This window comes from Actinia tenebrosa, unplaced genomic scaffold, assembly GCF_029948245.1.
Source record: "Actinia tenebrosa isolate PJP-AT-01 unplaced genomic scaffold, QUT_ActTen_1.0 PGA_scaffold0__85_contigs__length_37466705, whole genome shotgun sequence".
NCBI classification, from domain to species: Eukaryota; Metazoa; Cnidaria; class Anthozoa; order Actiniaria; family Actiniidae; genus Actinia; species Actinia tenebrosa.
Window position 1 is genome coordinate 20,531,688 of NW_028292569.1, and position 27,767 is coordinate 20,559,454.

Below are 27,767 nucleotides of genomic sequence, written 5' to 3' on the forward strand. Positions count from 1 at the left end.
AAATATTACAAATCCCTTATTATGATTAAACTTACAATTCTTTAAAAAAGATTAATTAATCAAGTGTACTAAGAAGAGAAAGAAATATGTATATATGATTGATTAATTGATAAGATAAAATAGATTATGTAAAAACCCTTAAATCTAATTTCTGCTTAATTCTGAATTAAAACATTGAAATGAGAGAAGAGACACGAGAAGAGCGTAGGAAACCACAACGCGTTGATAATCTTTAATGAGGGTAAAACCTACTCACTAATAGTGGTTTTCAGTATGGCCCTAAATAAGAATATCATGACAATAATTAACATTACAATATTACGATTAAAATATATATGAATAAACAGAAATATGCATAAAAAGATAAATTGAATACGATAAGAAAAATGTAAAGAAAAAAAAAAAAAGGAAAAATTATAAAATATAAAAGTGTAATCTAAAATGTCTTATAATATACAATTATTTCAATAAAGTTAGTCACCTGAGAAACTATAAAGCTGAGGCCGGCAAGGATTATGGGTAGATTCATTTTACACGTTCAACCGCTTGATAACTGTTTAAAGGCTTGCGAATCTTTTACCGGTTACAGTCTCACCTCTTCTGAGCATCATTGAGCTGCAGTTTGTATTAAAAAAGCTTTGTATATATATGTTTTTTGATATGAAAAGTTTCCCATGATGCTCAGTGATCCCAGCTTTCTAGGTTTTTGATGACTAACTTTATTGAAATAAGTGTATACAAAATATTCAAAAGCTAATAAACACTTTTCAGAGATTTCTTGAAACTATCGACTGATGTTATTTTCTTATAATCTAAGTTTAATAAAAGACGACGTTTCGACGTTTACGTAACGTCATTATCAAGTCAATAAGAATAAGAAAATACAAACTATATATAAATAATGAAACAATGAAAGCTAATTACAAAAAGAAGATATATGTACAAGAATAACAGGTAATAAAAATGATATAACTAAAGGGAAAGAAAAAAAGGGTAAAATATGTCATTAAGTAAAAGTTTTGCATTAATGGAGTCACTTTGCACATTAAGAGATGGTTTAAGTCTTTTAATAAAAAGCATTTCAAAGACAAGGCAATTAGATTTATTGTCACATTTCCTTAGGACGCAAAATTGTTCATCTTTGAATCCCAGGAGGCTTCAATGTTGTTCTCTGAAGAAATTACCAATAGCTAAATATTTATTTATTTAATATTAATCAATATCACTCTTCAACCGATATTTACCAGCCGAAAACTTGAACTAGATCTCAAGCCTAAAGAAAATAATTTTAGCCTAGTCAATCAACATTGCGTTGTTTACAAATTTAAATGTGATCTGTGTGATGCAGATTATGTTGGCATGACAACCCGACATCTTCACCAGCGCATTGTTGAACATAACTATTCAGCTATTGGTAATCACTTCAGAGAACAACATGGAAGCCTCCTGGGATTCAAAAATGAACAATTTTGTGTCCTAAGGAAATGTGACAATAAATTTAATTGCCTTGTCTTTGAAATGCTTTTTATTAAAAGACTTAAACCATCTCTTAATGTGCAAAGTGACTCCATTAATGCAAAACTTTTACTTAATGACATATTTTACCCTTTTTTTCTTTCCCTTTAGTTATATCATTTTTATTACCTGTTATTCTTGTACATATATCTTCTTTTTGTAATTAGCTTTCATTGTTTCATTATTTATATATAGTTTGTATTTTCTTATTCTTATTGACTTGATGATGACGATACGTAAACGTCGAAACGTCGTCTTTTATTAAAACATTTTTAAAATATAGTTTTTTCTCGCTGATTTTCATAGTTAATGTTTTAGTAAGTCGCTACTTATACACAATCTAAGTTTAATTCATTATATTCTAGATTGGTATAGAAATCGCTGTTTTCTCCAGTTAGTGTGAACTCCTGGAAGATTAAAATTATCTTTGGTGGTACTATCGTCGTGTACGGATTAACGAAGTACGTCATAGGTTTCCGAACACACGAGTGGAAATTAGAAATTTTGTTTCTCCTCACTTAAAAAAAAAAATAAGTGAAGACACCAAGAATCGGCACCAAAGAACTACTACAATGCCAACCCCAACCCTAACCCTAAACCTATCACCTAGACCACGAAGCGAAATCGGTTGGGTGGTCTCATTTTTTAGTCATATTTAAACGTTGTATCATCAGCGCGTGCACATAAATATTTATTATAGTTTAATTCATGCTATCGTAGGGTACGACTACCAGCCGATTACTCGAAATTTGAATTTGAATACACGACGATACGACCTCTTTGGTTCTAGTGTTATAAGATTGAAAATGACTATTGTAGCGGAGTGGTTTCCAGCTTCTCGAGTATTCTCCCAACATCACAAGTGTTTTGACCAGACTATCACGGAAAACGGTTCTTAATTTGTTAATTTTAACGTTTTGATTCAGAAGAACAAATTAGATTTAACAAATATAAAATAACAAATGCGCGAAAAGATCGATCGAAAAAAAAAGTCTAACTAAATTCTCTCTATGTGCCGTCTTATTCAGACTGACCAATGAGCGTGCGCGATAGATTAAAATCTGACAGTTGCAATACTCGCGCACGCTAAAATGACGATAGCGTGTTTTGATACTCTCATCAAACATGGTTTTCGACCAATCATAACGCGCGTTGTATCCCAATAGGCGACTTGCACTAAGAGGTCACGTGGTCAAATCGGCCATTGCGGTTTGCATTCTACAGGATTTTAGCTACGCGAGAATGTAAAAAAAAAAGATGAAATAACTAGCTAAAAACTAGTGTGAGATGCGTCGGTTTTTCTAATGAAACAGTAATGATAAAAGGACTAATTATACACCGTGAAAAGATGAAAAAAAGTTTTTTTAGTAAGTAAGTTTTTTTTCGTCTTTTCACCGTGTATAATTTACCTTTTTATCATTACTATAAAAAAGATGGCGATTCGAGTGGGTTTTTTGGTGATAAAAGGTAAATTTATAGCGCACTAAATGACAATTAAAATCCCCTTTTCTTGCAAGAAATATATTCTTAGTAGGTATCTAAAGTAAAGTTTTAATATTAACTCGCCAAGTAGAAAAAAATATGGTCTTTTGAGCGATACGATGTGAAGACCTACGAAGTGTTTAGTCTTGTTTCGCCGGCTACATGACCTCAGAACATACCATATTTTTCTACTTCCTGGCGAATGACTAGCAAAAATCTACTTAAGGTATCTATTAAAAGCATATTTCTTGCAAGAAAAATGCATTTTTCAAGAATGAAGTTGAAAAATAATTAATGTTTTTTCGACAAAAAGTCGTTGTTTTGAGGTCATGAAGTCGGCAAAACAAGACTAAACACTTCGTAGGTCTTCACATCGTAGCGCAAAACATACTATTTTTTTCTCTCGTTGGCGACTATAGCAAAAATATTTTTAGATATCTACTAATAATATATTTCTTGCAAGAAAAGGGGATTGTTATCGTTATTTATTGCGCTAATTTACCTTTCATCACCAAAAAACTAACCGGATCCGCCATTATTTTTTTACATTCTCGCATAGCTAAAATCCTGTAGAATGCCAGCCACAATGGCCGAGTTGAACACGTGACCTCTTAGTGCAAGTGGCCTATTATTTTATAAAGACTTTTCTTGAACGATTTATAACTACAATCTTTCTTTAAATTCTTGTCTATGCATAAAAAAAGTTTTGCTTGAAAACGATCTACGAGTTTGTTGAACTGCTACAAAAACTTAGGAATAATTCAGAAAACTGTGGTTGAATAGAGCGGTCATATGCGTCGCCAACATGGACTTTTTTTGCTTCGATAGAAGTTTGTGCATGAATGGCATGCGCAGTGACGCTAGTAAGCGAATGCCATGCGCAGTGTGTCCAAAAAATGGCTCCCAAGAGCTGAAGACAGTATGCCAAACTTAAGACAGTGGCACTAATCATATATATATATATGGAGAGAGAGATAAATGTATATTTACATAATTATTAATTCCATGACGCCGGTTTCTAGCTTTGGGATATTAGTGATTAAATATCCTGGACGCCAAGGGAAGGATAGTGAGAGTCCCGAGGCCCTAGCGCTGTGCATTCGTAGCTTCATTTGAGTTTGGAACATATTCTGAAGCCATTCCAAGTTTGATAAAAGCACATACCATAGGAAAGGGACCTCGATTTTTTTCACCACAAAAAAAAAATCAGTAACGCGCATTGTTTCGACGTTTTTTAAAGATCAAAATAACCAACGGAAAAGAGCGCGCTCATTGACGTTAGCTTATTTGTCTGTCCTCTCATCGATCATAGCCAATCAGCATGTGAGGAATAAACGATTTGCGGGTAACTAACTCTTACTGATTCCCACCCGTGCGTAGCATTGAACTGCCTCTGACAGAGGTTCATCTTGCAGTAATAGAGTTTTAGATTGACTTTTTTCCTCCTCGCAAACGGCAAACGTGACCACGTTTTCATCGTTTTCCTGTACTTTACTTGACTTTTTTTCTCACCAAAGACAACTATTCTTTTGTTTTTCTACTTGTTGCACTTTTTTTGCGATTCTTTTTAAGCTATTTAAAATACTTTTTAAATGGTCAACTGACGTTTCACATTTGCCGTGAACGTAAATCTAAAACTCTCTAATGAGTCGAAAAGATCCATATTCCGATGGTTTTAATATGAGGGGTGAATATAGTTACGAGGTAGATTGAACTAAATCTCCCTCAATGATTCACGTTTCATTCAGTAATGAGGGAGATTTTGTTCTAATATTCCCTCATTCTTTTCATGAATGAGGGATCTTCGTCATTAAATGTCCTTAAAACAGAGGATTTCGAGGTGCTCATTATACCGTTCTTACAATGGCTGACGAGTGCACGAAAACTGAGCAAGCCTGAGCAAGACTGTATTTTCAAAAAAAAAAAAAAAAGAAGGTGAATAGCGCGAGTTTAGGTCAAAGCATATGGCGCGCCTAACCTAACAATATACTTGTATCAAATAGATAAGACATATTTTGAGAAATATACGACTTATCGTAAAAATATGACTTGTTTTAAGAAATATACGACTTGTTGCTGAAATATACGACTTGTTGCTGAAATATACGACTTGTTGCTGAAATATAAAACTTGTTATCAAAATGTTAAACTTCTTGTCAAAATATAAAACTTCTTGTCAAAATATGACTTCTTGTCAAAGTACAAAACTTTCTGTCGAAATATATGACTTGTCCGAATACGACTATATATTGACGCCAGCGACCGACGGTCAGCAGCACCGAAAATGCAAGTAATAATCATTTTATTACAATTAACACTTAACGTAACACTTAACAAGGAAAACCATGACAAAATATTAATTAATACGACGATGACAAAACGAATCGAACATAATGCTTGTGCAATAATTTGTGCCTTTTTGCTTCAGAATCTTTGATTGTACTATTTAAGAGTTAGTCACGTTTCCCAGAAATAAAACTGCTTTTTTTTTTTAATATGTCTAATAAATGGAATGGAAATAAAGTACTCTTGCCTTGAAATTCACTCAAATTAGCTTTATATGAACAGTCTTTTAATGCTCACGGAGTCGTATTCCTTGGGATTTCTTTGTAAGAGTAACTTTAATTTGGATAAAATATGTTATTTCTAGTTGAAAATGTTTTTTGAAAACAACAATACAATACAATACAATATATTTTATTTACATTTTTAAAATACTAAAGTTAATCACATTTTTCTTTTCTCATATTTTTGGTATTAGTTATTTTTTTAGAATGTCAGTGTTTAATTTAACACTTAGACGCTGTCATTTGTAATTGTTTTTATCAAGAGCAATACACAAAATATGTTAATTACGATACTAAATAATATGAAACAAATAAGTAAATGCAGCAAATGCTCCTTAACCTTTTTTTTTTTTTAAAAATGAAGGATTTTTTAACTAACTTGGTTTCAGTTGGAATTTATTTCCATAGATCTGGTGCTAGAGCACTAATTGTTTGTTTGTCAATATTTGTTTCTATTTTTTGAGAAGGTTATCGTTTGAGGCATATCTAGTGTTATAGCTATGAATACTCTTGGGAAATTTGAAATAATTATCAAAGATTGATGGAAGCTGCTTAGTTACCCATTGGTGAATAAATTTTAGTGATTGTAATTTAGAGATGTTGACTATAGTTAGAAGGTCAAAAAGATTGATTAATGGAAGAGCACTATCAGTATTTTTACCATATAGGGTAGCAAAGAAAAATATTCTGATAATGTGGTTTTGTTCAAATTGAATTTTTCTAGTTGAGTTTTATAAGAACTTCCCCGTGCAACTATTGCATAGGTTAGATAAGGGTAAACAACGTCGAAGACGGGAGTCAGCATTAACGCAGCGTTATGTCGAACGGATGTAAACACTTAACGCAATTACGCAAATTCAGAAGGCGAATTTTGTTAACTTTGAAAGTTGCTCGCGATCGTTTGATTTTAGATCGCAATTGAAACTTTACAATTCCTGAAAGCTCAGAAGTAATTTAAAAAAAAAATGTGATTCATAAAAATAAAAAAAAAATACTGCCGCACTTTTGAGAAAATATGTTTGAAAGTAGACACATATTCAGATCGTGAATTGAACAGGCTTTGTATGTAATGTTCATGTCCGGGTAGAAATTTAAAAACTCATCGTATTTGACTCAAAACCTCAGGACTTCTCGATCATATGATAAATTTCACAAATAAAATATTAAAACTTGCAGAAAGAAAGCGATATCGACTTTTGAGAGGATGAAGTTTGGCCTTAGATTTTGGCATCGCAAAGGGCGATCACGATTCAAAACTGAGGGGGGTGGCCTATCTCAGGTGAAAAAAAAGCTCGACGAAACTTTAATTACCATGGTTCGTCATCTAATCGAATTTTATTGCTGAAAATTTAGTGCATATCGGCCTACCCCGATATTTTGCCCCTGCCCGGTTTTCTCTGACAATCACTCTTAATGACTCGGGTTGATAATCAATAATACCGCAGGCTCGGCATTTTCGGTGCTGCTGACCGTCGATCGCAGGCGTCAATATCATCCTATATTTAGGACGAATTTGGACAAGTTACGCATATATTTCGACAACAAGTTATATATTTCGACAAGAAATTTTATATTTTGACACGATCTTATATTTTGACAAGAAGTCTTATATTTTGACAAGAAGTCTTATATTTTGATAAGAAATTTTATATTTTGACAACAAGTTTTATATTTCAGCAACAAGTCGTGTATGGAATCTATTTGATACAAGTATTTTTGTCCGGTTTGGCGCGCCATAAAGAAACAGGTAAATATTTTTTCAGTTCTATACTTTTCTTCCATAAGCGCATTTCATGTGCTTCTATATATTTTAGCGTCAACCAGTGACTTGGTGAGCTCCTCTTCGTGTACTTGTCAGCCATCATGAGAATGGTATATGGTATTGCACATAGCTATTTCAAAAAAGGTTGAAAGTGCTAACGGCGAAGGGTAATGAGGGATAGGCGATAATTTATAGGAGAAAGGTAATTCCAAGATCCAGTACTTATCTTTGAGTCTTGAGGTGCGTTAAATGTCGACTTTGTCTTCCATCAGCTGTTTTTCGCTAGAATTTGTCCCTCTTCTTTTTTTCTCGGGGAACTTTCTCTGTAAATAAAAATGAAAATAATAGTTTTTGAGGAGAGAATTAGAAAAGAAAGTCTAGGAATATGGAGATGCGAGTATGTGAGAAGGGGGCGTAGTGGTGGCTTGTTTAAACATGATCAGTAAATTGCAATGTTTCATTCCTTAGCATAATTAGCATAATTTCAATATTTCAAGGATTTTAATAAGTATCACTGGTTCAACCTAATTTATATAATTACATAATTAACAGTTTTAAGGAGTAATTTCGTATAATATTGATATATATATATCAACATTATACACTCGATTGCAGAAACGTTGTAGTATACATTTATACATTTATACAAATATCTAATGTGATGCATAATGCAAAATAACCATTTTCAACGCTTAAAACCAACTGATTTATAATCTGTACGATCAAACAGACAAGAATGAAACAGTCAGTGAATGAAACAAACAATAAATAAAGCGATTTTTCTGTTTTGCATATCATCAAATATACTGAATAAATTAGATATATGTATAAATGTATAATACACAAGAAAAAAATATATTTTGAGAGTCATCATTGAATTAAACAAATACTAAATAAAGCGATTTTTCTGTTTTGCATACCATTAAATATACTGAATAAACTAGATATATGTATAAGTGTATAATACAACGCTTCTGAAATCCAGTGTGTGTATATATATATATACTGCGAATCCCTAAAACTTTGACATTTTAACGATATATATACATATATATGCATCCCCTTTTTCCTATTGTCTTTCCGTGAAAATCCAGGTAAGACAATAGAAAATAGGGGGATACACATATATGTATATATGTCGTTAAAGTGTCAAAGTTTTAGCGATTCGGTGATATATATATACAACATACATATATATATATATACAGCGATATGCAGAAATTCTGATCCAACCAAGTATATAGTATATAACTATATCGGGTGCATTATGGGTAATAGACCCGCGAAATTCAAAGCTAAGTACCAAAGCGTTGGCTAGCGTACCGAGTGTTGTTTATGAACAGCGCTAAAGTAAAGAGGTGGGAACTATGTGTTCACTTTTTAATACCTCTACACTACTAGAAAAGCTCTTCTTGGAAGTTTCGGTTGAGCTGAGCTCAATTCTGAACTCGTTCTTCGCTTATTTATATGCGCTCTTCTAAGGCCCCGTTCACACGTATCCGGAAATTTTTGTATCCTCAAATGTTTTTTTGCAGACACGGGTTGCGTCCACACGTGTCCGGAAATTTTTGTATCCGTATCCGGAAATTTTCGAAAACGGTCTCCAGAGTGGAAATTTTCGAATACGCTCCGAATACGGATACGTGTGAACGGTCGTATCCGCAAATTTTCAAATACGCTGACGTAACACGATTTTGCGCATGCTCAATCAGAAAACTATCCGTCAAAGGGACTAGGCACTAGGGTGCATCAGGGTGGATCATGAAATTTACGGATACGTGTGGACAGTGAAAACGATTCGAAAACGATTCGAATACGCTGCGTGTGGACGCGAACATTTTCGTATCCGCAAAAAAAAAAAAAAAAAAAAAAAAAATTGCGGATACGTGTGGACGGGGCTTAAAACAATCAAACACTCCGATGACAGCAAAACCAAAACAGTCGGTAATATGACTTATGACAAAAGTGGTGCAAAAATTGTTCATGAGCTACTCTGGATAGGATATTTTGCTATATTCGTAGTCTACCGTGTTATTGTTATTGAGCGTCAACTCAGTCAAATCTCAGTTGATGAACAGGCGGAATATAATTTCTAGATAAACGGAGGTTATTCTTATTTAAGAGAGGCATACTCTTCCACTTCTCCTCTAATAACTTAATGATCCTTTGTGGTTACTTTTTCTTTTATTTCTCTCTCTCTCTCTCTTTTTGCTCAAGCTATTAAAAGCTTTGCAATTTTATGCAAAACAAATTTACTCACGAGAGTGAAAGTTTGAATATTAATCATCATTGCACTAAAGCCGTTTGTATTAATCAAAATTACATAAAATAAACAGTGGTTCATATTGAAAATAACGCCGACTGTCGAGTCCTAGGCAGGGTGAAAATTCTTTTTCTGGTTGGAACAAGCGGAGTTTGTTTTGAAAGGTAACTTATCTTAAACAAAACGCCAGCCAACGCATTAGTACTTTTAATCCCGCTTTGAATCCCGCGAGTCCATTATCCATAATGAACCCGATATAGTTATATACTATATACTTGGTGGGATCAGAATTTCTGCATATCGCTGTATATATATATATATATATATATATATATATTCGCTACGCTCACTCGTGAGAGATCTTTTCAACACTCGAAGATAAAGTTCGTATCTCCGCGCGCCCATGAGTAATATCCTCTCTCTATATATTTTTTCAGATCAGCCAACACTACGTAGACTGGTCAAGTATCCGGCATAGCTATTACTGAACCATGGGCAAGAAAACAAGACGTCATCTTTGTCTAAGACGTGTGAAGTGATATTATCGTTGGTGAGGCAATCCACTGAGCTAGGTACACCGACTTGGCGAGCCTAACTTCAAAGGGTTTAAAAAAAGATGATAGAATATTGAACACTTTTGATGGTAATGTGTCTAAGGCAAATGTGTCTAAGGAAAAACGTTCATTAGCGTAAATATGCTTTAAATCTTCATTGTATTCAGATGCACTTGACGGTATTGCATGACTCAAACTCGATCTATCTTCATCACTCGCGAACCAAATATCTAAATGACTGGAAACTTTCTCATGTCCCTAATATCATGCATTGATTTCTAAAACGTATTCTACAAATGTCTTGATACTATGTATAGTTCCGATATTGGTTTTTAGATGACGTAACGTGGAAAAAATGACAATTGTTTATATACGTTATCCTGTATAAAGTTGCTCAGGAAGAAAAGAGATAATATATATTACTGTATTATACCAGGATATGTATTCAGTATCAAGTAGTGTCAGTCAGTACTTACTTTGTGCCGATACAAAAAAGCACTTATGATTACCAAGAGAACCAACACTAGTGATGCTACCAGAACTGCAATGATGGTAGGTAGGTTATAATCATTAGAGTTCGCTGGGCCTTTTGGGTCTGAAATAAGTAAGAAAGAAAATATTGAATCTATTTAAATTCATTATATCTAAATGAGAGGGGGGCACGAGAAGGATTGTAAATAAATAACAAGTCCACTTCACCATAGCATGTTCGGGATTGTTAGAATGTCTTGCTCAGCAAGAAAAGAAATATGAGCCGACACATTCAGGCTATGTGGTTTAACTGACATTTATATTTGTTTGTGCTTATCGATAACTGTTATGCAGATACCCTTATTCGTCTTACCCTTTGGTGTATGAATCTCCGTTTCTGTAACTAAATTAAAAAATACAAAACATAATCATTTCAGAAGTTTAGTTTAAAACCTTCAAGTAATTAATACTGTCTTATGTCCTTCAGACAACGAGTTTTCATTATTATGCATATAATTAATTGTCTGAGAATAGTGGCAAGAGAAAGTGGTTCGTACTTGTCGAAAGCACTCACAAGAGAAATGGTGCTTACTTGTTGGCAGCAAGTTTTTTGGTTAATAAAGTTTTCTATGACATAACATATATAGTAGAAGTCGTGTGTCTTTTAAGAATATGTCGTTTCACGGTGTGACAGCACTTTTTTGACGTCAACAACATGCGATGGGAAATTGTACGCCGAATTCCGTACGTGCTATTGACAAGCCATGTGACTAATAAAAATAAAATGGTTAAGCTAAGGAAACTGGTAGTAACCCATGCATGACGCAAATAGCGTAATTAAATAAATAAATAATAATTAATGGTTAATTTAACAGTGGATTTTCAACAGATTGTCTCTACATCCAAGTAAACCGGTAAACACTGAATCATACGACAGAGAGCCGGGCGGATCTCGAAACAGGGTCGCATTGGTGGAAAGGGAGCGCAGCGAAATTAAATGGGAGAGGTCAGTTTTGAGGATGATAAAAAAAGCGACAAACCAGAAGAAACCATAATTAACCCAGCCCACATATGATCACCATGACCATGCGAAGCACTCGATATACCCATGGACAATATCGGCCTACAACTGAAATGAGTTTATTGGTTACCTTTCGTGGGCGTTGTTCTAGCGATTTCCGGAGAAGGTGAATGGTCAGTTGTTTTCTTCGGTTCTTCAGAAGTAACTTATAGAAATATAGAATGATAAATAAAAATATAAACAAAACAATATTGATACTTATAGTACACTCAACAAAATTACTCGACTATAATTGGTCGAGAGGAGTACAATTATAGCGTTAATTGTACTCCGTATGAGTACCGAATGAAGTTACTATGGCAACACGGCCAAAACAATGTGAAAACAATTATTTTCTATCATTTTGTACTTAAAAAACATATAAATAAAATTTTAAAGCCTTAAGAACTAATCTTTTTTATGCCCTTCATTAGACTGTGCGCGATGGACTGAAAATCGGCCGCCAAAATAGACAAAGATGAACGGCGTCGATTCGCATTTTTTACTGAAATTTTGTTGAGTGAACTATAAACAAAAAATCGCACGATCTTCTCGTGCAATTTGGAAATTAATAGACACGAGCCGAGAGTAGATATGAAATGAGGGTTCACCAACATGAGGAGCTAGGAGCCGGCTGAGTTAGAGAAGTGGGGTGGTCTTGGGCCTGGCTCCTCCGGCTCCGGAAAATTGTGGGGGAGGGGTGGTAGCCTGGCTCCGCCGGCTCCTCGCTCCTCATGGCGTAAAATCGCCAAAAATGGTTATTCAACAAAAATCTTAGAAAAAAAGCCTCTTTTCTTTTGTTCCTAAATTCATTTTTGCAGTCAGTAAAAATTGTGGGGGAGGAGTGGGGTGGTCTGGGCCATGGCTTTACCGCTCCGAAAATTGTGGGGGAGGGGTGGTAGCCTGGCTCCGCCGGCTCCGGGCTCCGGGCTCCGGATGTCGCAGAACAGCTAAAAATGGTTATTCAACAAGGATTTTAGAAACAAAACAGAAACGAAACAGTCAGTAACAATTGTGGGGGATGAGTGGGGTGGTCTGGGGCCTGGCTTTACCGCTCCGAAAATTGTGGGTAGGGGTGGTAGCCTGGCACCGCCGGCTCCTCGCTCCTCATGTTGGTGAACCTTCATTTCATATCTACTAGAGAGGGAGGGAGGGAGGGAGGGAGGGAGGGAGGGAGGGAGGGAGGGAGGGAGGGAGGGATGGATAGATGGATGGATGGATGAAAAAAAAAACAAAAAAAAAAAACAACAAAATAAAACAAATAAAATAAAATAAAATAAAAAATAAATTAGTCGATATTTTATGGGGGCCAGCTAGTCTCTCCAGTAAAGACATATCTAAAAAAGGTTTTTCGGTAAAATAACGCTATCATTACTGTAGCGTAAATCTTTCTTTTTCATGCTGTGAACAAACCTTGGATTACCTCTGGGAACACCAATTTTCCTAACTGCATATGCAAAGTTGTGATCACTTATAGAGGTTGGATAAACCCTAGATTATAGAATGACATTTTCTGACTCATTTGTAATGACATTCAGCTTAAAATAACGATACTTAAAAGAAAATAACTTTAAAGCTATGAATACTAAAACTCACCAATATATCCATCTTTCTGTTCTCTTTCTTTTTCTTTTACAATCAGTTCAACTGTGTAAGGCAGGAATCTGTTTACATGGTCACTGATGCTCGCGATGTACACGTTTGTATCGTTGACAGTGACGTTCTCTAGGGTGAACCATGCACGACCGTTCTTGAGATAACCGTCAAAGGACAGTCGTCTCTTAAGATCTGGCTCCAAATATAAGTTAATGTTCACCTGGGTGCTCGTTATGTCTACATTTATAAACTGAGGATTAGCTTTGTTGCCTTCTTTTATTCCCCATGTTGCGGATAGAATATTTGAATTGCTGACGGTATTCCATCTGAACTGTGCATTCTCACCAACAATGGAAATAAGCCTGGTTGGTCCAGTAATTTGAAACAGTGCTGTAAGCAAGCAATGATCAAAAATGAGTCTATTTAAATAGATTGAATTGTGTTGACAGGCTCAACCCTACGCGATTGAACCGAAAGGAATATATTAAATATCACTGAAGCATATAAATATTCGTTCTGAATAAATTATCCCCGCTAGTAATAAGATAATAATAGCGAGAAACAATCCATCAAATGCATGTCTTTGGGTTTAGGGAAAGAAAAACAAAGGCATTAAAAAAACGTCTCCTTCAACTCTTCCCGCTCGCCTACGAAGGCTCGTGCCGTAAACCAGGTATGACTAGTCAGATAAAATCATGGAGTCAACTTGGCTTCAATGATTGCTAACCAGAGTTCCTTTCGGTCCAGTCGCGTAGGCTTCAGTTGGTCGACGACAACGTTTTTTGAATTGACTGTATTCCCTTTCCTGGCGCTGGAACTAAAGTTGATGAGGTCAATGACCAACGGCAATTACTATTCATCAATAATATTGCCAATATTGACCTTCTAAAAGATAATTCGTGTCTGACGAAATAAATATATTTATTTAGGAAGTTAGGAAGGAAGCTAAACTGTTAGATAACATCAGATATTAGATCGAACCAGCCCATAACCATAACTTGTATAAAGATAGAGTAATAAATTATCGATACGTGTCTATACAACTACAAAACGAAAAAATGCGTGATAATTTTGACGCCTGATTTCGGCGGAGTTTCTGTAACTTTATCAAATTCAATGCAAACTTTAAAATATATAAATCACTTTTACAACGGACTACCACAGACGTATATGTATATGGTATATGGAGGCCATTCGGGTCTCTATATTTTAGTATATACTGATGAAATCATCAATTGGTTATTCCCTCCGAACATAGTTAATAGAGGGGAATGGTTATGAAAGCCGGCGAACTTCAAAGGACTATGTCTTTGTTCGACTTTATGGGCTGTCACGTGACATTGACCGTGCACATAGTCAAAACAAAACACAACTCGAGTATAGCGTCGCGACAGTAATATTATATGTTTTAGTAGATTTCTTTCATATTTCATCATGTAATTACGGCATATTCAACTCGATTCTGTGCTACATCCTTTAGAACATAATGCCTGGAGATAATTGTTCAGTATTCGGCTGTGGCAGTTGTAGAAGAACGAAAGGAATAGGGATATTTAAGCTACCTTCTGCCAAAGACGATCTTCACAAATCATGGCGAGAAAATTGGCTGCGAGAGATTACGAAAACAAGAGAAGTCGACCAGGGTTTCAGAAGACAAATCCAAAATGACAAAGTCTTCACATGTGAGAAGCACTTTGTTCCCGATGCTCAATATGCCAAAGAAAAGCCATGACTTTGAAAAACGTCCCACGCCAAGACCAACTCGTGTGAGAATATTGCAAGAAGAGACATCATCTACGAAATATACATGCTACGAAAGCTTTTCCGAATTGTGCAAGCGCGTAAATTCACTGAAATCTTTGAATGATTGGATCATTAAAACATGTTCTGATAAAATAATTATCCAGAATAATCGAGACCTATATCTTCTCCCCGAGATAGAGATAGTAATAGATGACAGCCTTGGATTCACTATTAAAACGTTTGGATGTTTCATACCAGAAGATCACTACTTGTATGTCAAGTATCTGCGGTCTGTGAGGAACATTACAGTACAAGACCTTATAAAGGAGCTTGAAAGACATGATTTGTGCTGTGGGGTAAAAACTCTTGAGCTGTCAAGCAAACTCTTCCATCATGTCATACCTTTGAACGTAGATCCCATGGAATATGATCATTGCCAGCCCTTTCCTAAAAAAGGATATTGGAGAGTGAAAGAGTGCCATTTCTTGTGTGTAGAAGGCAGTGAAACACCTATCTGTCCTGCATGCAATGACTATTTGGGTCATACTAAAAAGTGTGAAGCAGCTAAGAATCTTAGAGTGTCAAAGCCTGCTCATGTAAAAGCTCCAGTTTCTAAGACCAACCCAGAAAGACTGAAATTAACTATTCAGCAACAACGCTTAAAGTGTGCAGAACTGGAGAGAGAACTAAACGCAATGAAAACTGAAATAATGAAGTCAAATGTTGAAGAAGATCACGAGCTAAGCAATGATTTGACTAGGATCCTTGAAGAAAGCTCTGACAAAATCACTCCATTTATGTCCTTGTTCTGGCAACAACAGAAGAAAATGATGTCTAGTAGTAGTACTGGTATTCGTTATCACCCAATGATCATCAGATTCTGCCTTTCGCTTGCTGCCAAGTCACCTTCGTGTTATGAAGAGCTGAGCTGAAAGATAGTGGCATATTAAAACTGCCAAGTCAACGAAGACTGAAGGACTATAGAAATGCCATCAAACCTCAACGTGGATTTAAGGCAGAAGTTATTGAGGATTTGAAATCACAAACAAGCTCATACTTTGATGTACAAAGATATGTTGTCCTTCTCTTTGATAAGATGAAGGTTATGTGTAACCTTGTATTTGACAAAGCTACTGGGGAACTCATAGGCTTTACTGACCTTGGTGATCCTGACGTTAACTTTGGCTTGCTTGAAAAAGTAGATGAAATTGCTTCTCATGCTTTAGCCTTCCTAGTGAGAGGTGTCTGTACTGAGCTGAAGTTTTGCCTTGCTCATTTTGCAACTACTGGAGCTACTGCAGACCAGCTAATGCCCATTTTTTGGGATGCTATATGCATTCTTGAAACCAGTTGCAACCTATGGGTTATTGCAGCAACAGCAGATGGTGCTTCACCAAACCGAAGATTTTTTAGATTACATAAACCACTCGATGGGAATGCAAATACTGATGTCTGCTATCGTACTATTAATCTCTTTGCACCTCATCGGTTTGTGTACTTCTTTGCAGATGCTCCCCACTTTGATCAAGACCACAAGAAACTGTCTACATCACTCAGGCCATGGAAAATGTACTAGATACATGTGGAACGACGGACAGTACATCTTATGGCAGCATATTACACAACTTTTCTACCAAGATATAGAAAATGGGTTGAAGCTGCTGCCCAGACTTACATATGATCACATTAATTTAAATTCATACTCGGTTATGAGAGTAAACCTAGCTGCTCAAGGTCTGAGTTCATCTGTGGCTGCAGTCCTACAGTCCTTTGGTCCACCAGAAGCAGCAGGAACATCAACATTCTGTAAAATGATTGATGGTTTCTTCGACTGCCTCAATGTGCGGAGCACCAGAGAGCATCAGAGAAATAGGAAACCATTGTTAGCACCATATACATCACCAGACGATAACAGATTTCAATGGTTATTGGATTTCCTTCAGTATCTGAAGACCTGGAAAGAAAGCCAGAAAACAGACCTGGCAATTTTACCCAGAATGCAAGAAGCCGTATGTTTATTTCTTGGCAGACATATGAGGGTTTCCAAGTCACTTGCCACTCTGCTGTTGAAGCTACAACATTCCTTCTTCAAGAAGGAATGGACTTTGTTTTGACAGAAAGGTTTTGTCAAGACCCTGTGGAAGAGTACTTTGGCCATCAGCGACAGTTGGGTCGAAGGAATGATAACCCAGACATCCGTATGTTTGGATATAATGCCAATACCATACGCATTTAGAAGTCTGTTTCCTGCCAGAGTGGCAATACAAGAGGGAGGAGAGATAAGCGCAGAGCATGGGAAGAGATTTCGGAAGAAAAACTACCATGCAGAAAAGCTAAACGCAGCAATTAGCAATCTTGACAGTAGAGATTGTGAATAAAAAGGATTTAGTATTAATAAGTGGTACTAAATATTGGTAATGGGTTTAGTGCGAGCACTCTACTGTATAGACACTTGTCTTGTTATAATAATATGCCCAGAAAGTAATATACCAATTTCCTTAAAATTAATAATCTTTATTTATATATTTTCCTTTTTTTTTTATGGCAATGATATTATTATTGGAATTTAATAACTGGTAAATAATTTAACAGAAACAACTGCGAATTGAACAGAAACATTGCACATATAATAAATAACACATTTTTATAGTCTTTCTCCTTTTAGAGACTGTAGAAAGAGGAGATTTATTTATGACAAGCATAGTCACAAAAAAATTTTTATCATTGGTTTACAAAAAATAGTTGATATTTAATAAACACACTTTAAAATATGTGATAGTTTTGTCTGAGTTCATGAACTTATTATATTATTTGTAGGACAGAGATAGTGAGACTACTGGTGTGTACTGACAATATATAGACAGTAGTGTTTCAAGCTTAATTTCTTAAGGACTTCGTTGGACTTCTTGTTCTTTGTGAGCTCTGCTTATTTCTTTGCGAAGCGCTTTGGTTTTTGTCATCTTAGAGGAGATTTTGTGATTTTGGACAATGTCTTTAGCAAGAGAAAATGATCGAACTTTAACATACAAGTTTAATATGCTGTAAAGGACATCTTTCCCTACGCTATCTTCTATTACTAGTTCAGAATTAGATACAATTGAATTATAGCTAGATATAACTTTCTCGTCATGAACACATTTGTGCACTATGCTTGCAATGTTGATGTTTTGTGGACAAACATTTGAGGTAAATACTCTAAAATACTTCTCAGCTTTAAGAAATATAGTTTCAGCATCAGTTGTTATAGACCACAGTCCTCCACGATCCAAACATGCAGTCAAAGTTTGAGAACTTTTATCACAGTCATCACCTAGTTTTCCAGATTTTAAGACTGACATGGCCTGCTGACGTTCAGACTGTCCACAATTCTTGGATTTCATTATTTTCTTATGGAGATTATGCAAGACATAGCCTCCAAGGTATTGCAAACCATGCACTTCTTTATCAGACAAAGATGATGTATCTTCCTCAATCTGGCCATTAGCTTCTTTGCTGAGAGATAATAAACGATCAGCAAGTTTCGTTGATAACAGTGTAGCTGCACTGCGTGATAATCCAGGAAAATACTTTGTTGCATTTAGTGGAACTTGTGCATAATATCTACAATAAAACTTTTCAGAATTCCTATTCTTTATCAATCCATTGTAGATTCCTTTTATAACAGAAAATTCTTCCCATTCTTCAGCAGGCTTATTAAAGCTGTAAGCTTTTATCTCATCCCTCATATATTCGTTATAGATCAAGTTATCTAACAACTTGAGCTTCACGTCGTCGACCAAGACAACAAGGACATCAGTAGCCATTGAGGTGTTTGTACTCGATTCTTCCTCCTGTTGTCTTGGAATTGGTTCTGAAGTTGTTGGGATTGACTTATCGTGCTTCATAGTAATATGTCGTTTAAGTCCTCGTATGCTCTTACACTTTTTATTGCAGAATTCACATGTAACTTCATCTTTTTTGACCTAAAAAAATCGATTGAAGGATTTCAAAGTTAACTATAGATAAGCTAATAACAGTGAGTAAAGAACAACTACTTTGTCGATTTCTAGACAATATGAATCAAAATGATAGTATAAAGATGATAGATAGATGATTTATATTCAAACAGAGTGGGAGATTATTCTCTTTGTATTATCAAGACTATAGTAAAAGTTGAAATTTGAATCGGAACTCCATTGACAGTACAGTATTTGCGATGAACGCTGTTATACGTAGAACTTGAGCAAGGAATTTTACGACGGTTTCTAAAATAATATCAAGTCAATACAATGTTTTAAACTTACCTCATCTACAGCTCCTAAGAATTCCCGTTCGATGTCCTCGTCCGCCTCTAAAATATCGAGTATTGCTTCAGAATTGTCTCCAAATACAAACTCTTCACTGTCGGCCGCCATATTTGTTTTCAATGTGTGCACGGTCAGTGTCACGTGATGGTACGTTTCAACATCAAATGCGAAACAATAGGCTGGTCCTTTGAAGTTTGCTGGCTTTCATAACCATTCCCCTCTATTAACTATGCTCCGAACAATGTGCTTTATAAGATGATATTTACTGCGCTGAAATAATCGTTACCGGTAATAGATTTGCAAAGCTTCAAGAATATCAATTCGAACATCAATTACAAACTTCCTATGTTTCACCTTAAATAGCTCACATTTTGCCTCTGTCTTCTGAGATCTTGAACAAGGTGTGATTGGAGATTGTTTGGTTTTGAATTTATCCATTCTCAAGTTCTGACAATCCCAAAAATACTTGCGATTGAAAGTATGGCATGTGAACTGTAACTATAGTTAGTTTCACCGAAGAAAGGGGACATACTACCCTGCGAGCAGAGTCTCCTTTTAACTCCTCTACGGACGAGAGAAGGAAAGGAGACTCGTGCAGAAATCGTGTAGAATGTTATTTGAGCATGCGCAGCGGCTGCTAAGAAACTAACTCGTTTCCAAGCTCACTCGTTTTATAAATGGTTTCCGGTTCCGGTCCGAACACGATTGCCGCTTCAAAACAAAACATGTTTTTAGAGTCATGACCTCAGTGAATTATGATCTCTTGTTCTTCTTTTACTGCATCAATTTCATCAAGCTTAGCAGCTTGGAGCACTAAATTTTCACAAGCGGAAATTTTGTGGGCCTGGAGTGGAGTTATTACCACCAAAAGATGATTTTTAGGGTATCGACTATGAGTGTTTGCATCGATTTCTTGAAGATTTTTGATCATCGGAGTTACAAGCTGGAAAATAAGTGACTTTGCATGACCTGTCGACAGCGAAACAAAAGTGTTTTTGGCATCCATTGATAAGTAGTTGGTTGAAATTGGTTTTTATTCGATAAAACGTGATTGAGTTTGCTTTCTATCGGTATCGAAATTACAGTTTGACATACGATGCGGACTCAATTTTGGTCATCGGACATATTTTTTAATACACACTCGCGCATCAAAACCAGTTTAAACCAGTAAGAAACCTAAAATAATGCATCTCATTATCCAGATTCTTGGAAACGGTCTCCTTTCCTTCTCATGCTCGTAGAGGAGTTAAGAGGAGACTCTGCTCGCAGGGTAGGGATATACATGAGTTTTATTACCAAGTCCAAAGTCAGGATCCGAGCTAGGACTCGAGCTGGGACTCGATTTTTTACATTAGTATTTGAAAAACTGAAACAATAGAGTCGTTTTCAAAAATCTATCATGCATTGCTCTGTGGCAATTTTTGGCTAATCCAAGCGCTCTTAATAATATTATTAAATTTATTGAATTCAGTTACAATAGCCAGCCAATATAATGTGTACTTCTAGCAGAACATTAAACTAAGAAAAAACTTATATGAAATGCCGGATTAACTGGGAAAAGCTTACCAAATGCAAAAACCTTCTAACCTTTTAAGGCAGACATGCAGTATAGGCCGATCTATGTTTATGTTTTTTCCTCATTAGCATAAAAAATTTTCAAGCTACAAGCAAACCGACTCCAGAAATCGAAAGAGAATGTCTTATTTAGTAACTACTGAAAACCACACGACCATATACCTTTCTTTGTAAATCATACCGCTTTCAAAAACGATTTACTTCCAAAATATTGAACATATTACTCTCAAATTTTCAGTAGTTACTAACTAAGACATTCTCTTTCGATTTCTGGAATCGGTTTGCTTGTAGCTTGGAAGTTTCTAATGCTCTTAATGAGGGGAAAAAACGTAAACAAAGATCGGCCTATGATATTTACTTCTGGCGGAACAGGGAAACCGTGAAATACTTTGACAAGAAAGCGTCATGACTACATTTGCCATTCTATCTGGCTTTTATTTTCTATTAATTCCCAGCTTGAGTGCCAAATCGAGTCCCAACTCGAGTCCTAACTCAGATCCTGACTTGGTATTTAGGTACCCTCGTAGCATGTACATTATCGCTCGTAACGAAGCAGCTAATTACTGACAGCGTTCGAGAAAGTACCCAAACTTACCTTACTAATAGAGGAACATTTTGGTGTACACTCTTCTGCATAAATATAGTGAGAATTTTAGTTTTGGACGTTTTCCGAATGTGATTTGGTTTGTTTGTTTAGCATCACGCTCAATGTCCATAAGCTTTGAAGAGCAATACAAGACTACAATCATCCGGACGATCTTAATTCACAACAAAAGATTACTGATGAAAACTAGAACCTTTGTGTTCCTCGATTACTTTACTAGTTCCTTACCTGGTCTGAAAAGAAACAGTACACAACCCCACGCTAGTTCTCTCGCAGCCATATTGATGATTTATTTACTGATCCATTTCTTGGAATTTTACTGGGTTCCGCTTTAGCTTGAAGCCATTTCCTCTCTCATGCGGAATGTTTATGTCTATGCCAACCTTTTGGCAACCAAAAACAAAATACGTCATCGCACGCCCACCTATAGAATTCTTTCTGGCTGCTGGTTGAGAGCACCTGGTGACCATTGTTTGACCACCATTTTGATGGATGGGGAAAGGTAGGGGGGAGTGGGGGGGGGGGGGGGGGGGGGGGGGAGGGGGGGGGGAAGGGGACGGGTTGGTAGGACGTTATTCATGTTATAAACAAAAACAATAATAATCGTAAGTTGCAATTTGGTTCAATTGTGCTGTACGTTTTTAGAGCTATAGTATCCATAAATTTTTGTAAATTGCTTCAAAGTAATTATTAAAACAATATTGAATGCGACATTCAAATTTGTACCACAAGAATCTAAAATTTGATACCACATTTATTAGCCGTTGGCCTAGGTTGGTTTCGCGCACATCATTTTGGATATCATAACTACTCAATGCAAATTAAGCATTCTGTTTGTTAGTCGATATTTCGTAAATATAATACATGAATAAATATTTAAGCTGCTTTTCGAACTCGGAGGAAATTTGAATAGCGTTCCATTTGAAGCAAGACCGAAGCAACATTTTGACAGATCTATTCAAATTCATGCTTATCAGTTTCTAAAATTAGACGTCAACAACAAGCCACATGCTGCGCCCCCAAGGTCATTTCTCCTCGAATATAATTTGACAATTGAAATAATTTTGTAACATTTGAAGAAGCGCCAAAAGCTGGTACGGTTTTCGAATTACAATTTTGTGTTAAAAAAAAAAAAAAAAAAAAAAAAGATAAATTTCAACTTGTCGCATGCAACGTCATCTATCTGAGCATGAAGCCAAAGTTGTTATGGTTGGCAGCGTCGGATTAATATTCATTAAGATTCAGAATCATTTCTGATAGAAGGTTACCCTGCGAGCAGAGTCTCCTTTTAATTCCTCTCCGGGCGAGAGAAAGAAAGGAGACTCTGCAGAAATTGTGTATTTCTTTTGTAGTGCCTTTTTCCAAGAATCTGAATAATGAGATGCATAATTTCAGGTTTCATACTGGTTTAAACTGGTTTTGATGCGCGAGTGTGCATTAAAAAATATGGCCGATGACCAAAATTGAGACCGCATCGTATGTCAAATTGTAATTTCGAAAGCGAAAGAAAGCGATCTAAATCACGTTTTATCAAATAAAAACCACCAACAAACTACTCATCAAAAGAAATCACTAGAGCGTTCTATGGATGTCAAAGACGCGTTTGTTTCGTTGCCGACAGGTCATGCAAAGTCACTTATTTTCCAGCTTGTAACTCCGATCAGAGTTAGAACTCTGCTCCGATGATCAAACATCTTCAAGAAATCGACCCAAACACTAGTCGATACCCTAAAGAATCTTCTTTTGGTGGTAATAACTCCAGGCAACAATGAGCGACCAAATTTCCACTTGTGAAAATTTAGTGCTCTCAGCTGCTAAGCTTGATGAAATTAAGTAGTAAAAGAAATCATCTTTCACTGAGGTCACGACTGTAAAAACGTGTTTTGTTTTGAAGCGGCAATCGTGTTCGGACCGGAACCGGAAACTATTTATAAAACGAGTAAGCTTGTGAACGAGTTAGTTTCTTAGCAACCGCTGCGCCTGCTCAAATAACATTCTACACGATTTCTGCAGAGTCTCCTTTCCTTCTCTCGCCCGTTGAGGAGTTAAAAGGAAACTCTACTCGCAGGGTAGGGGGAGGTCAAACAGGTAATATTCGTAGAGGGACCCTCTATTTTCCTTTCGGCTTCCCTTCCCCAGCCCCATTCCCCAGGAACTTTTGACTCGTAACCAATCTTCCTCGGTCAATCGAAATTGATACACAGACGGACAGCGACTAAGGGAAATAGAGGGACTTAGCTCGCAGTCTATAATTTTTAGGATTCGTACATTAAACCATATGTTCTGTTTATTTCTCAGCCTGAAATATAAACAAAATGGTGCACTAAGAGTATTTTATATTAATAAAATGCCAATTTTAATGTATTTTCATATATGGAGATGTTATAGCGAAATAAAAAGGTTTATATTTAGTGCGTGTTTTTTCTTGGAAACATATTGTCTTCCTTGGAATTAGTTTGTGAAATTGAATATTCGGAAATTTAAACAAGGCATTTGCACAATAGGCATCTCGTGGAGGAAAACACAAAGACGGCTCCGGACCACGCTAATTATGTACAAACAACAGAAATATAATATCCGATCATATTTCGCAAAGGTATATTCCATAAATCTTCTTTGCGATTCGCTGCAGGAGAGATCTTTTTTAGTAATCCACAAGCCATATCAAGATAACAAATCCCGTTATTTCGTTTCTTTTTTCGTCAATTGGCTGGCTTGTAGGTGAGTTGAAGGGTAGGTAGGTCTGGTAGTTCATCTTATAAAATATCTGGAAGACTCTCATATATTGGTTCAGGATTGCTGGCAGATTCTTGATTTCGCAACGTTTTAAGTTCAGCATATTCCGTAGAGTTGTATGGAAGAGGAAGAATGACGTTTGGTGTTGTTGCACTTGATTTGATCTCTTCAAGTTCAGCATAAACGATCTGGCCAGGACGCTAGCAATAACATAGAAGAACATTTAAACATTCTGTTAAAGAGCACTTTCTTCGCGGCTCCCTTTTATTTTTGCTCCGCACGGCAGGCAGGGAGGCAGGCAAGGAGGCAGGCAAGGAGGCAGGTAAACAACAAGTCCCAAATAAATAGAATATATCTCCCTTTCACGGCTACTAGCCAGCAGCCTAGAGACCTATAGACGTTTATAATGTGATAATAAATACAACAATAAATGCTGCCTTTGCACCTACCTTTTTATTTGTCTTATCTACCTGGGCATATATAGGCATGTTATAATCTCGTCTGTTTGTCCTTTTCTTAGACCTATCGATTTGGGCGTATATTGGAATGCTTTTGACTTCGGCATAGGTTACGGTATTTGATGCCTCAGAAAGAATATATTGGAGAGACGTACTACTGAACAACAACAACAACAAAAAGCATTAGGTTATATACTTAGATAAGGGATTCCATTTTTGATTATCAGTCAGCTTCATAAAAAAAAACGTATAGATATTGGAACCAAATGTCTTATGCTAGCATGTATGATAAAGTCAGGTCACTGTACGTATTTTACTGATATTCCAACAGCGAAGCGACCAAAACGACTTCCTATGACATGAAACTTCATTGCATTGCTTATAGAATTGCAGATTAAATGGTTCCGACTCAAACAATGGCGAATCCATCACCATTGCATCAGATTTTTTTTCTTTCCCCGCAGCGGAATTGAAATATGGTCTAACTGATAACTAGATAGGAATTGTTCTAAAAAGTCTTACAAGGAATTATTTTATTTTGACTAAACATTAAACAATAGAAATAATTTATAATTAGTTTTTAATATTCAAGAAATTTTGTTGATCTGGGAGTCAGTGGAGCACATGACCAATGTTACTACTACACTTGTTAAGTCACTTGCTTGTCATGCATGTTAAATTATTTCCTGTTTCAGGTTCTCCCAATAGCTATTTTTGTATATTGCTATGTAAAACAAATATAATAGGGAATGCAAGTCGATCGTAACATTTGCCTCTGATATTAGTTTTAAAACATTTTTTAAGACTATGCTCTTACTTGTCGTCACGGACATCTGTCTCGTTTTCTATAAAAAAAAGTTTGTAACAAACAATTAATGTTACGTTGTCAAGGAGAAAAAATTACAATTTTAATTTTCTTTGAACTATGTAATGTCTATTAAAATTACTGACCTTTATTGATTGTTTGCTTGCAGCGATTTCTGAGTACGATTATCACGGTCATGGTTAGAGCGATGGGTAATAGCACACCAAAAACACATAGCAAGACGACGCTGTTTTGATTTAGTATTTCGTAGTCCGTTTTTTCTTGACCAATTTCTCCTGCTGTCTTATTGAAGGACGACAAAAGTTGATAACGTAAGAGGTATTGTGACCACAGTAATAATAATAATAATAATATAAAAAAAATAATAATAAACTATTTATTCTTTATTTACCGAGGGTAGCACTAAATAGCAATATGCTAACAAACCTGTGGCCCTCTAATATATTAAACTATGAAGATATGTGTAAAAATAAGAAAATAAAATTATAACTACAAGATAAAAACCCGTACACTAAAAAATAAGTTATAACTATTAATTAGTAGTTATTATTGAATGAAAAAAAAATAGTAACTATAAAATAATATCTAAAAATAACTATAAAAAAACAATAATAATAGAATTTACTAAATTATACTATAAAATGATTTAAATTTTTTTGATTTTCTAAGAAATAATTTCTTAAAGAGCTTTTAAAGGTAGTCAAAGAGTAAATCTGTGAAACTTTAGTAACACTAAATAGCACAATTTCATGCAAATTCCATTGTCTTCTATTGTTTAATTAGCACTATTTTGTACTATTTAGTCATTAGCGCTTCACAGGATATTTGATTACACTCTAGTAATAGTACTAGTAGAAGTAAAAGTAGTAATAGTAGTAGTAGTAGTAGTAGTAGTAGTAGTAGTAGTAGTAGTAGTAGTAGTAGTAGTAGTAGTAGTAGTAGCAGTAGTAGTAGTAGTAGTAGTAGTAGTAGTAGTAGTAGTAGTAGTACTAGTAGTAGCAGTAGTAGTAGTAGTAGCAGTAGTAGTAGTAGTAGTAGTAGTAGTAGTAGCAGTAGCGGATCACTCGGATCACTCAAGGATGCGGATCACTCAAGGATGCTGGTCTTCGAGGCACGGTTATCGTAGACGTAGCACGACATCGTAGTCGTAGCACGATGCCTACGACCCACGATGGAGACGTGGGAGTCGTGGAGTCGTGGCATCGTAGGATCGTAGCGTAGGTGGGATTGTGGGAGTCGTGGAATCGTGGGATTCGTAGGGTTCGTGGAATCGAGGGAATCGTAGTTAATTTTAGTTTTGTTGATTTTTTTCAATTTCTAAACCGGGAATCCTGTTTGTTCATTGTGTACTTTAAAATGCACGGTCTCTACACACATTGAACTTGATAAATTTGCAATGCATGTTTTTATTTTTTTGGTTTTTGTTTTTCTTCATTTCTTTTCAGAAGTTTCAGCCACAATTGAACCTATATCTTGACACAAAATATAATACGATAAGTATCAGTATATTTGTAAACACACTGCTCTCCATGCCTTTATCGTAAACCGACTTATGCATCGGACTTACTGCATTATAGTCCGACAAGAATAGATTCAAGGTATCAGTACTGCGCGCAGTTTGTAATGTCAATCGATCTGTGCATACCCGAGTATTAGTTGTATGGTGGATGTGAATTGTCTGCAAGTTTTGATCAGTTTCTCAACTCCTTATATGATGGCTTGTTGGAATCGAACCAACGTTTCTGAATGGATCAGAAACAACCATTAACCATTTTTTGGAGTGTAGTGCATGCCAATCAGTTGTATGTCATTTGTTTGAAGAGGTGCGTGGGTCCTGTAGTTTTTCTGTGAATATATATATATATATATAACTGAACTGTAACAAATTTCTATTTACAAACTGGAACAAATAAAACGTGAAATGGACGTGAATTTAAAATATATCTACAAATGGGAGGATAAATGGAGGTGGGTCCTTCTGAACTTTTCGTCCTTCCTCCATTGATCGCCATGGTGAATCAATGTTAAAATAGTAAGGCAGTTTGAAATTGATCAAAGACTTATCACGAAGGTCCTGATAATATTCTCTTCCCCTTTTACAAAAGTTTCAAGTTAGCAGCAAACTCGTTATTATGTGTCTAGGGGTTTTACCTTGGTGTAAGGGAAGGTTCATTCAATATATTAGGAGAAGGACATACTTGTATCTAGTTTGAATGGGAGTGTTTTGATTTTTTTTTAAACTACAAGCTGGTAACTACAAAAAAGTGAA

General features: G+C 35.8%; 2 protein-coding genes, 1 long non-coding RNA gene and 1 pseudogene across 3 annotated transcripts; 1 reads left to right on the top strand and 3 right to left on the bottom strand.

Annotated features, from left to right (window-relative positions):
* Positions 1-7,110: 7,110 nt before the first annotated feature.
* Positions 7,111-21,856, bottom strand: LOC148913714 (uncharacterized). Its single transcript, XM_089035631.1, has 6 exons — positions 21,707-21,856; positions 13,271-13,660; positions 11,766-11,840; positions 10,988-11,017; positions 10,620-10,738; positions 7,111-7,649 (listed from the first exon to the last, which is right to left on the bottom strand). The coding sequence occupies exons 1-6, from the start codon at positions 21,756-21,758 to the stop codon at positions 7,572-7,574; spliced, it is 744 nt and encodes a 247-aa protein (XP_088891757.1). The 5' UTR covers positions 21,759-21,856; the 3' UTR covers positions 7,111-7,571.
* Positions 14,757-17,363, top strand: LOC148913715 (uncharacterized; annotated as a pseudogene).
* On the bottom strand, positions 17,803-19,638 carry LOC148913716 (uncharacterized). Its single transcript, XM_089035491.1, has 2 exons — positions 19,297-19,638; positions 17,803-18,975 (listed from the first exon to the last, which is right to left on the bottom strand). Exons 1-2 carry the CDS (start codon positions 19,405-19,407, stop codon positions 17,899-17,901), a joined length of 1,188 nt encoding a protein of 395 aa, XP_088891617.1. The 5' UTR covers positions 19,408-19,638; the 3' UTR covers positions 17,803-17,898.
* Positions 21,857-23,839: 1,983 nt separating the features above from the next.
* Positions 23,840-24,823, bottom strand: LOC148913717 (uncharacterized). The gene is made up of 2 exons (XR_016119072.1): positions 24,664-24,823; positions 23,840-24,414 (listed from the first exon to the last, which is right to left on the bottom strand). It is a non-coding gene; the product is annotated as an uncharacterized LOC148913717 (long non-coding RNA).
* Between the last annotated feature and the right edge of the window lie 2,944 nt (positions 24,824-27,767).

Excerpts from the sequence above, each read along its gene's own strand:
- LOC148913714 (XM_089035631.1), bottom strand. The coding sequence starts at position 21,758 with ATGGCTGCGAGAGAACTAGCGTGGGGTTGTGTACTGTTTCTTTTCAGA. Across the intron at positions 13,661-21,706 it reads ACTGTTTCTTTTCAGACCAG|CACTGTTTCAAATTACTGGA; the intron begins GTAAGGAACTAG and ends GCTTGCTTACAG. Across the intron at positions 7,650-10,619 it reads CTTTTTTGTATCGGCACAAA|AGAAAGTTCCCCGAGAAAAA; the intron begins GTAAGTACTGAC and ends TTTTATTTACAG.
- LOC148913716 (XM_089035491.1), bottom strand. The coding sequence starts at position 19,407 with ATGGCGGCCGACAGTGAAGAGTTTGTATTTGGAGACAATTCTGAAGCA. Across the intron at positions 18,976-19,296 it reads TCTTAGGAGCTGTAGATGAG|GTCAAAAAAGATGAAGTTAC; the intron begins GTAAGTTTAAAA and ends CGATTTTTTTAG.